Genomic DNA, 12,498 nt, shown 5'->3' with positions numbered 1-12,498 from the left:
GCAGGGAGCCTGATGTGGGACTCGATCCTGGAACTCCAGGATCATGCCCTGAGCCGAAGGCAGACACATAACTGCTGAGTCACCCAGGCGTCCCTTAAAATATACTTATAAAAAAGATAACCAAATGTATACACAGGTAATTATATGTATTCAAAAACAGGACTAGTTTAATAATTTTCACTTTTCCTTCTGGTTGACTTTTTAAAAAATAAGCATTTTATTCTGGAGTAATTTTAGTTTTATAGAAAAATTGTAAATATAGTACAGAGAAGTCCTGTATCTAACTGACTTAACTTTATCTACCTTTACTTTTCTATAAAATGAAATGTGATCTCAAAGTAGTTATGAAGATTAGTGAATATAAAGATTTTCTTAAGAAAGACATGTTGGGTTCAAGATTAAGATGGGGGAATGAGGGCAGCCTCGGTGGCTCAGTCAGTTGAGCATCTGCCTTCAGCTCAGGTCATAATCCCAGGGCCCTGGGATCAAGCCCCACATCACATTCTCTGCTTAGAGCTTGCTTCTCCCTCTCTGTCTGCCTGCCACTCTGTCTACTGTGTTCTCTCTCTCTCTCTGCCAAATAAATAAATAAATAAATAAATAAATAAATAAATAAATGAATGAATGAATGAATGAATAAAGTTTTTTTTTAATGGGGGAATGATCATAAGTATTTCTTCTTTTCCCTTCTTGGGTATACACTGAAATGGCAGCAAAATAATAAAGGCACATATCCATAGTAATAAAAAGAACAGGAGGAGATTACTGAGGACAAGATTCATTCAATAATTCATTCAACAGAGTACTAAGTTATCATTGTGTACCATGTAGGCACTGGCCTAGTAGGGTGACCAGCGAGGCAAGGTCTATCTATTTTACTGGATTTTAGATATTATTCAATGCTTTTAATGCAGTAAGATAGAAGTGGGATAGGGAAGGCAGGATGACTACTTTAGACTGTGATCACTAAGATTCTCTCTGAAGAGGTAGTATTTTGATTAAGATCTGAATGAAAGAAAAAAAAGAGAGACTGGCCATATGAAGACCTGATCTAGGCAGAGATACATAAGAACACTTTACTTCAGGAAGATGGAAGGCAGACAGAATAGCTCAGAGAAGGCCCTAGACACAGTATTATCACTAAGTGTGAAGCAGGATTGTCCTGTACAATTTGGAAGATTTTGTCCTTAGAGGACCAGCTATAAAGTCTGTGTTTTGAACAGTTGATCCTTCCCCAACGCTCCCTTCACCGCCCTGGGGCTACGTACATGAAACTTAGGACCAAAACTGGAAGACTCTTCCTTAAGGAATCTGAATGTCCTCAGGACAAAGACTTGTGCATGCTAAGCATTTGGGGATCCCCTCATTAATGGTATTCTCTGCTAGATCATGAGAAAATCTGCCAGCCAACGAGCCCTATGATCTATGTACACGAAGTTCCTAAGCACTTTTCTGTAACCTGATTCTTAAATATCAAGAGACAATCAAGGGTCAAGAAACAGGGGAAGAACACTTGCCACGTGGAAGGGAGAAACCAAGCCATATAAATAAAAAGAGAGCCTATAAAGAAAACACAAAAAATTATTCCAGGAATACAGCAAATTACAAACAATTAAAAAGCACTGTTACCACTGTCCTCACAGACCTCTGAGAAGCTTTTCTTTACATAAAATAATATAAAAAACTGATAGAGCATAAGAAGGGGTTCTTTAAAAAAAAAAAAAAAGGACAGAAGAACATAAGAAAAGTGGTAAAAAGGGTCAACCTGAGGCATCCAACATCTGCTCACACTCAGTTTAGGAAAGACAGACATAGAAAACAGCAGGAAATCAAAAGACTAGTGTAGGAGTTTTCCACAGACATGGAATATGGGATATGACCTTCAGACTGAATGTGCCTACCAAGAGGCCAGCACATTACTGTGAGATATAAAGATAAGAGATCCTATTTGTTTTTAGAAAGAAAAACCACCCAGGTAGTCCATCAAGGAATAAGAATAAGATTGGCACGAGTCTTCATTAGCAACACTGATGCTACAAGACAATGGAAGAGCATCACCAAATACTGAGGGAAAGTCCTTTTATACTTAGAATTTTAAACTTGGTCAAACTGCATGATATAGTAAGACAAAGGCATTTTTCAGAAATATAAGAACTAGGAAATTTACCTCCAACACACCCTTCCAAAGCAAGCTGAGATATTGTTATAGCAAAATAATAAAGCCCAGAAGGAAATATATCCAACTCAGAGGAATTAAAAAAAAGAAAAGCCAGGATAAAAATAAATCCATAATACAGCAAACCATAGAAGACTTCAGGATGGAGTTAACCAAAAAAAAACAAAAGCAGGCTCAATGCCATTCTGGAGAACACAGAACAAGTTAGGTAAACAGTAAAGACATACAACACAGGGAAAAAGAAAAGCAAAGCACTTAAGTATGCAATGATAAAGTTCAATGAAATAACATGAGGCAGAATAGATGTTAGTAATGGGAAAGATGCGGTAAAAGGACTGTGGTAGTTGAACACCGAATCCATTACAGTATATAATCTGAGTATGAACTGTGGGAATTACGGTTTGCAAACAGAAAATAAATGTCGTAAACATTAACAAAGTAGTAGTAATGATAATAATGATGACAACGATATTTCTCACATAGCTTATAAATTGAGAGGTAGGTGGGGAAGTAAAAGAGTACTAATTTCCTAATTCTTCCTAGAGGGAGGTAATCAACACAATCAAAAATTGAAAAGTGAATTAAGATATCCTAAATTCCTACTGTTTCCCATAATTTCCCCCCCTTAACTCTAAGGGGATCTTTTAGAAATAAATATTTCTTTTGGTGAAACAAACATCAGTCTGCAGTTTAATGGCTTAGAAATTTTACTGTGCTTATTTCTCTTTCAAGTAAAATTTAAAATACATTTTTACTTAGCATGCATCGTATGATCCCATATATTTAAAAAGCTTTAAAACATCTATTTATCTATCAGAGAGAGATGCCTGGAATAATACACTCCTAACGCTAATAGTGGTGTTTATAGGCAGTGGGATTGTAGGACAGATTTTGCTTGTACTTTATAACCTTCTGTATTATTTGACTTAATATATAGAAATATGTGTATTTTACAACAACAAAGTCATTTCTGAAAGGTGATAGATTTTTTGTGAGCTGCACTCACCAATAGCTTTGGTATAGTGTCTTGCCCCCAGGAGTAGCTCTGGGGCTCGGTACCAGAACGTCACAACCACCGGATCCAAATCTGCTAAAGGCTTCAAAGGTGAATTAAATAACCGGGCAAAGCCCATATCAGCTGGAAAACAGATAATAATAAGGTCAAGTCAACAGATTTTTACCAATACAATTAATTTTACCACTACTATTTAGGAAGATGGGGAAACTGCTGAACTCTTCAACCTGGTTTATGGACATGCTCTGCTGCTAGAGGCAGGGTGACCCTTTGCCTCTGGGCAGATTTCTTCCCACCTGTCATGCCACTACTGGAGACAGGGTAGTTAAGGTGCGTGTCCATTCCTTGTACTGGTTGCAAGCACTGACAAACTACATCCGTTACAGTACAGCTTCCCATTATTTGAATCAATAAGCCTGTTCGCCAGGGAATCAGACATTGACTATACAGTAAGTTAACACCACTATCTCCCCCCATTTATTTGGGTTGAATACTATTAATTTTAAAGAATCATAGTAAAATTTTTAAGCTGGAAAAGACCTTTTAAAAGATCATTATAGTTCAATCACTTCCTTTTTCTAGAGGAAAAAAAATTTTCTCAAAAGAAGAAATTAAATGATTTGACAAATGTCACAAAACCCTAGCTCACAACTAGAGCTGTGGCATTTGACACAGTTTAATATATAGTGTAGTTATTCAGGCATGGCTGTTCATCCTATTACACTGTAATCTTAAAGGCAAAAACAGTCTTCATCTTAGTATCTAGTGTCATTACACATCGCTTTTATCAAATACACATGAATGAATAATCACTTATTCATACCATCTATCAAAAATTTCGAGATTCATCAATCATTTGTTTCGTTTTGCTTTCTTAATATGTATTTTTAATGAAGTAGGCCCTCGTCTAATCTACGTAATTATAGAGGTTAAAAGAAAAACCACAGAAATTTGGTAAAGATAAAACCATGACTCAGATTACTAAATATTGGTTTATATAAAAAATAGTATTTCTTCTTAAATGTGAATGCTTTAAGCATTAATATCCTCCCAAACCTAACATCATATGCATTACATATAATTCCAAACTAGATTTTGTTGTATAAAATTTCCTCAAATCTTATAGTAAAAATACATCTGTAACTACTGTTTGACTAGGTCTTTTCCAATTTGCACACTTTGAACTTACATTTTAACTTGATGCAACCAAACTGGACTTTTTAAAAACACAAATAAGGACTTAACAGTCATCTGATGACTCTAGAGAGTAAGTACTGACAGGGCCTGGCTCTCAAAGGGAGTCAATGACCAGGAGTACTTTGAGGTGCATCAAATTTTTGTGATATTTAAAATTTGCAAGGTTTGTATGATAAAAGAGTATTCTGAGAGTCTAAGTGGAAAGTGAGATTTGGGAAATTTACTGGGGAGGAGGAAGGAGGCGTTAGGAATACCTAGGTTTTTCTTTGTTGGGGAAGTAGTACAAATTAGCCGATAATTTGAATTTATATTCAATGTTGCAATCAGAAATTACTTTGTAAAAATACTCCCAGAATCCTGCTGCCTTTAAATTAACATAATTTAGTTACAACATTTCTTCTACCCACACAGGAAACAAACTAAATAAATGTGACAGACACAACTTAGAAATGACAATGGAAAAAACCAGTTAGAATAAATAAATTCAGTTCTATCCTTATAGGTGCCAGGCCAGAACTGGGTAAAATTTTGTTTTGATATATAAAGAAACAGAGCTATTAGAAAATATGCCAAGGTACAGAATGTTTGTTATTTTCTTTTCCTATTAGGCAGAGGCCCTCTATCAGTAGGCTCATTCACACTTGAGAGTCTATACCTATCCAGCCTTCATGGTTTTCCTAGTTTATAATTTCCAATGTTGACAAGGTCAACAGAAGTACATGTTCTGATGTAATCTGGCTCAGGTGAACAGAAGTGATGCTATAATCACTAATGTGCTGTATAAGCCCTTGTGACTAAAGGTGAGGCTGGCCTCTAATGTGGATAGAAGCCACTAACCTTGATAGGCTATTTTTAATGAAGGCAAAGGTTTCTAAGAAACATCCACAGCTTGTTTTATAATTAGAACACTTCAAGCCCTAAAGATTGTCTGACACCTTTTAAGAGTGTGAAACATTTTTCATTTTTAACATAAACTCTTTAGAAATGGCTTTGATCAAGCAGGAACTACATGAATATACACATATTATTACAGCAAAAGTTAGAAATGATATAGGTGCCTGCAAAAGTTTTACAAGAGTGCTACACTGTGACTTATCAAAGATAAAACATACCAATTTTTACTCTTCCTCGCTCAGGACCTTCACCCATAACTAAAATATTAGCAGGTTTCTGTGGAAACAAAATAGTGATTTTTTTTTCAGTAGACAGTAGTGGTTTCTTTACAACAGAAAATATATCAATATAACATAAATCCACCTTTACAAAATCTCATTTACTCAAAAATTAAAATCAAACACAGGAAGTCACCAAAGAAACTTTATGCAAAGCGATATTCAAACTTCATGAAGGCCCAATGAGACAGGACTTTTCTCCAGGTAGAGTTAATAAGGCTTTTCTTGGCCCTTTTTTCAGTCTGTGCTCACTACTGTGAAGCATCTGACAGGAAGCTATAATGTTGTGGTTACTTCCAACTCTTTCAATTATATAAAATGTCCTGCAATTTTAAGGGAAAATGTATCTTCACAAATGGCTTAATTCTGAATAGCAAAGGATGGAGCCAGCTGGTTATCCTTTTATTTTTGGAAATGCAAAGTATGCACCTATGTTTAAACAAATAAATTACAGAAAAATCAATTTACTAAAGTCTTTTCTAAAGGGATTAGTGAAGAGGAATTTTCTATGATCTGGTTTTGAGATTTTTTACGTTTAAATAAAAAAAGAAGCTAAAACTTAAAATAAGATTTTATAGAAGTAAAATTTCAAACAGTGTTAAAAGTCTCTAAAAATATACAGGATTAACTATCATCTACAATCTGCTATGTGGTACCTACTACACTGACATGTGAGATTTTTTTTTTTTTTTTTTAATTTATGATAGTCACAGAGAGAGAGAGAGAGAGAGAGAGAGAGAGAGAGAGAGGCAGAGACATTGGCAGAGGGAGAAGCAGGCTCCATGCACTGGGAGCCTGATGTGGGACTCGATCCCGGGTCTCCAGGATCGCGCCCTGGGCCAAAGGCAGGCGCCAAACCGCTGCGCCACCCAGGGATCCCCTGACATGTGAGATTTGTGCCCTTCTCAGCAAGAAGGAAGAAGAGGGAAGAAGAGAAGAGGGTGGGACAGACAGATAGGAAGTGGTGGGGGGAGGGCAACCCCCAAAACTTTCTCACTCTGCTAGCCTGTTTACTTGGTCTTTAATTCTACCAATCTACTAAATAACAGTGAAATTAGATTAGAATGCCCTTCAAAGCAACCTTAAAATTAAAAATGTTAATGAAGACTATCTACAGTGGTAACTAGTTCATAGGCTTCCCTAGCCATATTCAGTAACAGCCTCGATGTTATTACTGACAAAATGTAACTTACAGATGAAAAAATTTTTTGTACCTAGCAAAAAAAGCAAAGAATTGCTGAAACGGTAGCATATACATTTCAGAGGTTACAAATTCCTACATTTTTCAGGGTGAAGAAACTGGGCACTAGAGACATTACATGACTTGCCCTGTAAGTATAATCATCTATAAGAGTAGGCAGCAGCAGAATCTACCCCATGTTTTAAGTCAAGTGCTCCCTTCCTAATATATCATTTTGAAAGTAACTTTACATAGCAAGTTTTTCAGTCAACAACAATAGTTTCATTCAAAAAAATTTTGAGAACCTCTATCAGTACTGTACACACACACACACACACACACACACACACACACACACTCCTGGCCACTAGAATAACTGGCAAAATACCTAAAGGAAGTACAGCATTAATGCTATTCCTTGTGGGCTACCTGCAAGTGCTGCCTAGCACAAGTAAAATTGCTTTCGTGCACTGTGTCAGTCACCACTGGGTTAGACTCTGCAGAGACTCTCAGCTCAGCCTACTTCAAAATGAAATCATATCTCTGAGACTAGTGTACAATATTGAAGGCAGAGGAGGGCTTTCCAAAGAGGCATCTGGCAGCATTTCTATTCGGCTGAGAAACAGAGCTTGCTCTCAACCACCAATGTGGGATCAGGGGGAAACTTCCATTTCTCTGCTAGAACTCTCTTCTTATGGTCTATTGGGGCAGAATTCCCTAAATATCTCTTGAACACATTCTCTACTCTTTAAACCCATTACAATTCTTCTCCCATCCAAACTATCTTCTGTAATGTTGCCAGGGTAACATTTCTAAAAGACAAAGCTGATCATATCACTCCCTTGCTTAAAAACTTCCATAGTAGTTATCATGGAAAATTACTGAAAGATTGAGTGAAAACAGAACACAAAATGATATACAGACTGTGATTACCAATAGGTTAAAAAAAAAAAAAAAGTACCATGAGTAGAAGAACAAAGTTAGTGAGAGTGGTATGGATGAACCTTTTCAAAAATGTCTTTGAATGCTCTTGCTATGCTTTATTATTACTAAAACATTATTTCTACTTTAACTGGTCTCTCACCACCTGTGAATAAGATCCAATGTCCTTCTGAGGGGATGCAAGGCATCTGCAAGCTTATTCCCATCAATTTGTTCCACCTCCCTGCCATCACCCACACCCCCCTGCCATTTTCCGAGTCCTGTGACTAGACCTTTCAAAACCAAGTCATTGGTATCCCATTATTTCTGCCCCCAAAGATCCTTCCTCTGTGTTACTTGGCATAATTTGATTCTCTGTCCCCCTACTTAATGACATAAATAATACTTGAATACATTCTGATTATAAACAATTCAAACTATAAAGTCACATATAATTAAAAGTTAAAGACCCTTTTGCCACCCATTGCTCTTCCACTACATCCCAAATCCTACTCCCTTCTCCAAAGGTGTAAACTGATTAACTGGTTTGCTGTGATGGACTGTTCCAGGACTTAAGTGCTCAATTCTAAAATACTATCTCTGTAGCTGGCAAGAGCAGAGCACAACATGGATATCTCTCTTCTTTTCTGCTTTCCTACTCATTCAGTAGTGGGGCCCATATCGAAGAAGCCCTAGGGTGAGTGGTATAGATCAGTTTACTACGAGGTATAGGTGGAAAACTTCTTCTCTTGTTCTTCCTTTTGTTGGGTAACTTACCAGACTGTCAAGTTCCAAAACAGGGTTTTAGCACTGGTTGGGGGAATAAACAGTTTCTCTGTCAAGGATTTGGGGCCAAAGAGCTAGTTAATAGCTAAAAATCACTTTCCTAGGCAACTTGCTGCCTTTTGTATGATCTGAAGCAGAGCTCAGGGCTAAAAGCCAACACCAACACCACTTCTATAAGTGAATTTAAAATTCAGTTTGGGCATGTTATATAGTCACAAAGGAGAATGGTGCTATGTTGTTTCAATGACACTATTTATAAACAATGGGTCCCTCCTCCTGTTATTTTCATGGCATGCAGCAATGATGGCAAAGTGGTTTCATTTAAGGGGTCAATCCTGACTTAAAAAAAAAAAAGTTGGGACGCCTGGGTGGCTCAGTGGTTGAGTGTCTGCCTTTGGCTCAGGTCGTGATCCCAGAGTCCTGGGACTGAGTTCCCCATCAGGCTCCCTGCGAGGAGCCTGCTTCTCCCTTTGCCTGTGTCTCTGCCCCCCGCCCCCCTCTCTCTGTCTCTGTGGCTCTCATGAATAAATAAATAAAATCTTAAATACTTTCCCACATTAAAAAAAAAAAAAGTTAAGGACTATAGGGAGCTCTATCTTGAGAAAAATAGGAACTGGGCTGATCAGGAAGCCACCATTATCAATCAGAAATATCTGACTTAGGTGCAGAAGTGGAGAATGATGGCATACAACCTAGATAACTACTAAGACCTTTTTATTCTGGGAGTGAAAATGGGGTCTTCATATGTGCACTAAGGTGTCAAGGCTAGATAGAAACTTCGAGTCAACAGGAAAATTTCATTCTTGATAGATCTATGAAAAAAATAGCAATCCATAAGAAACCATTATTAGTGCTGTTCTCTAAGATTTATTCAGAATTTAACTTTCACAAACATTGTAAACACCACAATCTAGTGGCACATTTTCTAGATACTCAGTAACTTTCAGTTTGGTTGTTAATCATTTTTTACTATCATACATGCTGAAAAAAATGAACTGTGATACATACATATGAGAGATTCAAACCTGGGCAACAAAGACTTAAGTAGGCATATATTCAGTAATTTAAAAAATTGTTTTAATGAAATGTTCTAAGTAGTTGAGTCAGAAATTTGGAAACCCAGTGAATGAGATCTGGAAGATACCTTTGTAATAGTTTTCCCTTATTCTTCTGATCTATGAATTTCTTGAGCTATGAATTCTGAGCTATGAATTTCACCTCTAATACTAAATTTATAGGCACAGCCATATTTATTCCTAATAAAAATGTGCACATATTAATATATACATGTATATTTTCTTGTACATAGAAATGTATTTTCCAAGTTAGATTTATTTAATTGTATTTTGTAAAACAAAAATAGGTGTAAGGTAAGGTATAACACAGTTCAAGCAAAAAATCTAATAAAATGTCCACTAAGAAAAAAAAAAGGTAACTTTAAGTAATCTTGAAGACTAGAAAGCTGAATAATATTGAGATCACACATCTCAAGGGAGAGAGATTAAGTGGCAGAGACAGGCTATCAAAAATCTCTTAGTTTTCAGAACAGTTCCAGTGTCATTATTAAGAATTTAACCAAATTTTACCAAAAAAATTATAGTTTGTATTCAAATCTGAAAATCACTAACTCCAAAAACTATTCTAAACAATATTAATTTATATATTTGCTAGTATAACAGTGATGAGTGAATAGTACAAACTATTGTTTGTACTGTTTTGTGTTCTGTCTTCTCAAGTATTATTTTCTGGACAAATCTGGATGTTTGTACATTACTTTTACTAACTAAATTGTATTCCTCTATTACTAGACAGCTGGTTGTATCTTCCCCAAACCTCCACTTCTGGCACCAACCCTGACTATGCTCTCATTGACAATATTTGTATAATTTATACTTGCCTCCCTGTTACCCCCAAAACACCCTGATATATACACCAGGTAATTTCCTTGAGATGAAATCCCAAAGCAGAATTATCAGATAAAAAAATATCAATAGCGTTATTGTTCTAAAACTAGAAGTTTGTTTTGTTTTTTAAATTTCAAAAGTGGGTATGTGCTCAATGGACATAACCTGGGAAATGAAGAAAAAGGACAATGTGCTTGATAACAGATGACTGAAAACAAAGCATCTATAGTCTCTAAACTAACAGATGACCACCTCAAACATTTCAAATTACCTTTTTGGTTTTTTTTCCTCTTTATAAAACTAAAAAATAGCATGATACTAAATAAATTGTTTGTACCCCTTTGGCACTAGTATATCATGAAGATTTTATAATTTGGAAATTACTTTTCTCACATAATCCTTATGAATCCTATGGATTCACTGTAACTTACATCCATTAGCTCCTATTAAATGTTTAGGTTGTTCCTAGTTCCTTATTAAAAGAAAAATAATGCCATAACAAACATTTCTGAATCTGCCTATGATTGATTCCTAGAAAGTCAAATTGCTTTGTAAAGGTTATAAACATTTTTAAAGTTTTTTGATACACATTAACAAATTTTGCCCTTTAAGGGTTTAAGTATCGGTTTTATAAACATTCTTTTATAAAAACAATACCATTAAGTGTGATAAAACCAATCTGCAAAACCAAAGGCAATGTGTACCTGTAAGATTTTATAATTTTTATTAGCTTAAGTGATACATAGTAGTAACTTAATCTAGATAGTAAAGTTATAGTTATTTTTGCCATTTTTCTAATATATTGCTTTCCTCTTCCTAAAAACTGTACATTTTATATTCTCTAAGAGTATTTTTACTAGTGTTTTTACATTTCAGCAGGTCTACTGTATCTTTAGTAATAGTTACAAATTTATTGTTAGGAATTTACCTCCAGCTAAAGCTAGAATAAATACCCTAATTTTTAAATATACATTTTACATCCTATGATCTCTATGGGTTTTAGTGTAGTTTTAAGAAATAAGTAAGAAAAAAAAATTTGTTATAGACAAGAAAATACTTCTCCCTACTATACTAAGGAGTGATGCCTTTGTTTATTGTAAATAACTTCTGGTTTATTACATAGTAAGTTCTTATAACAGTGTGAATGTATTCATTCAATTTTTTAAATACTTTTGATACTTAAGAAAAACACATTGTTTTCCTTCTAGAATATATGATCTTTTAGAAAAGTTTATTCTTTTTCAAATATGATTAAGAAACCACAATTTACTATCCAGATTTAATCATAATATATTGGTACATTTTCTTTTGTTGATGTATTTTTCATTCAGTATTGCCACTCTGTTGTGGTCTGCTTTTTCTTGTAACAACATAACAATATTACTTAAACTTACCATAAACATAATTTTAAATGGCAACAACAGTTCATCTTTCCTGCATGTAATAATTTGCACAATTATTTTCTGTTAGACATGTATTTTTTTTTTTCAATTTGTCACTATTATCAATAATGCTGGGATGGCCTTTCACCATTTTTTATAATCTCCTTAAGAGAGTTTATTAAAAGTAGGATTGCTAGATCAAAAGGAATGAATATTTTTTAAAGCTCTTGATAGATTATAGGTTTAACTCATGTCATAGTAGTTAATGTTCATTCATTCAACATACTGAGGACATATCACCTATCATGCACTATCCTTGGCATGAGATAGTAAGAAATAGACATGGTCCGGGTCTCTAGGGAAGTCAGACATTAGATAAAGATCAACAAATACATAAAAAATTAGAAATTTACCAAATGCTATTTTTAAAAAAAGCAAAAAAAAAAAAATGCTATTCCATTAGAGAGAATGAGGGTCCTATTCTGAATAGGTGGTGAGGGAAGGACAAATGGGGGCATTACTTTGGATAGGATGGTGAGGGAAGGCCTTTCAAGGTGACACTTAGGCTGGAATTTGAAGGATGAGAAGAAAGGATTATTTATGTAGGTGTTATGTTATGTATGAACTTTGCAGTTCAAAGGAAAAACAAGAAGTCTCTGAGGTAACTCCATAGCTTGGTTTATTCAAGAAAGCATTTATTTCTTCGACAGAGAAACCACAAGCAGGGGAAAGTGGAAGGGAAAGGGAGAGGGAGAGGAAGAAACA

The 12,498-nt window shown here is 35.2% G+C and overlaps 1 protein-coding gene across 5 annotated transcripts in view; it reads right to left on the bottom strand.

The window, feature by feature from the left end:
* The window catches only part of CDK8 (cyclin dependent kinase 8), a 111,555-nt gene that overhangs the window by 15,199 nt on the left and 83,858 nt on the right, over positions 1–12,498 (bottom strand). For all 5 annotated transcript variants that reach the window (XM_025996687.2, XM_025996688.2, XM_072719846.1 and 2 more), the window contains 2 exons: positions 5,501–5,558; positions 3,183–3,314 (listed from right to left, as the gene is read on the bottom strand). In XM_025996687.2, the coding sequence (XP_025852472.1) occupies positions 3,183–3,314; positions 5,501–5,558 (190 nt within the window). The remainder of the gene's footprint in view (positions 1–3,182; positions 3,315–5,500; positions 5,559–12,498) is intronic.

Source organism: Vulpes vulpes, chromosome 9 (genome assembly GCF_048418805.1).
Source record: "Vulpes vulpes isolate BD-2025 chromosome 9, VulVul3, whole genome shotgun sequence".
Classification (NCBI taxonomy): Eukaryota; Metazoa; Chordata; class Mammalia; order Carnivora; family Canidae; genus Vulpes; species Vulpes vulpes.
This window is presented reverse-complemented; position numbering and strand designations above follow the sequence as displayed.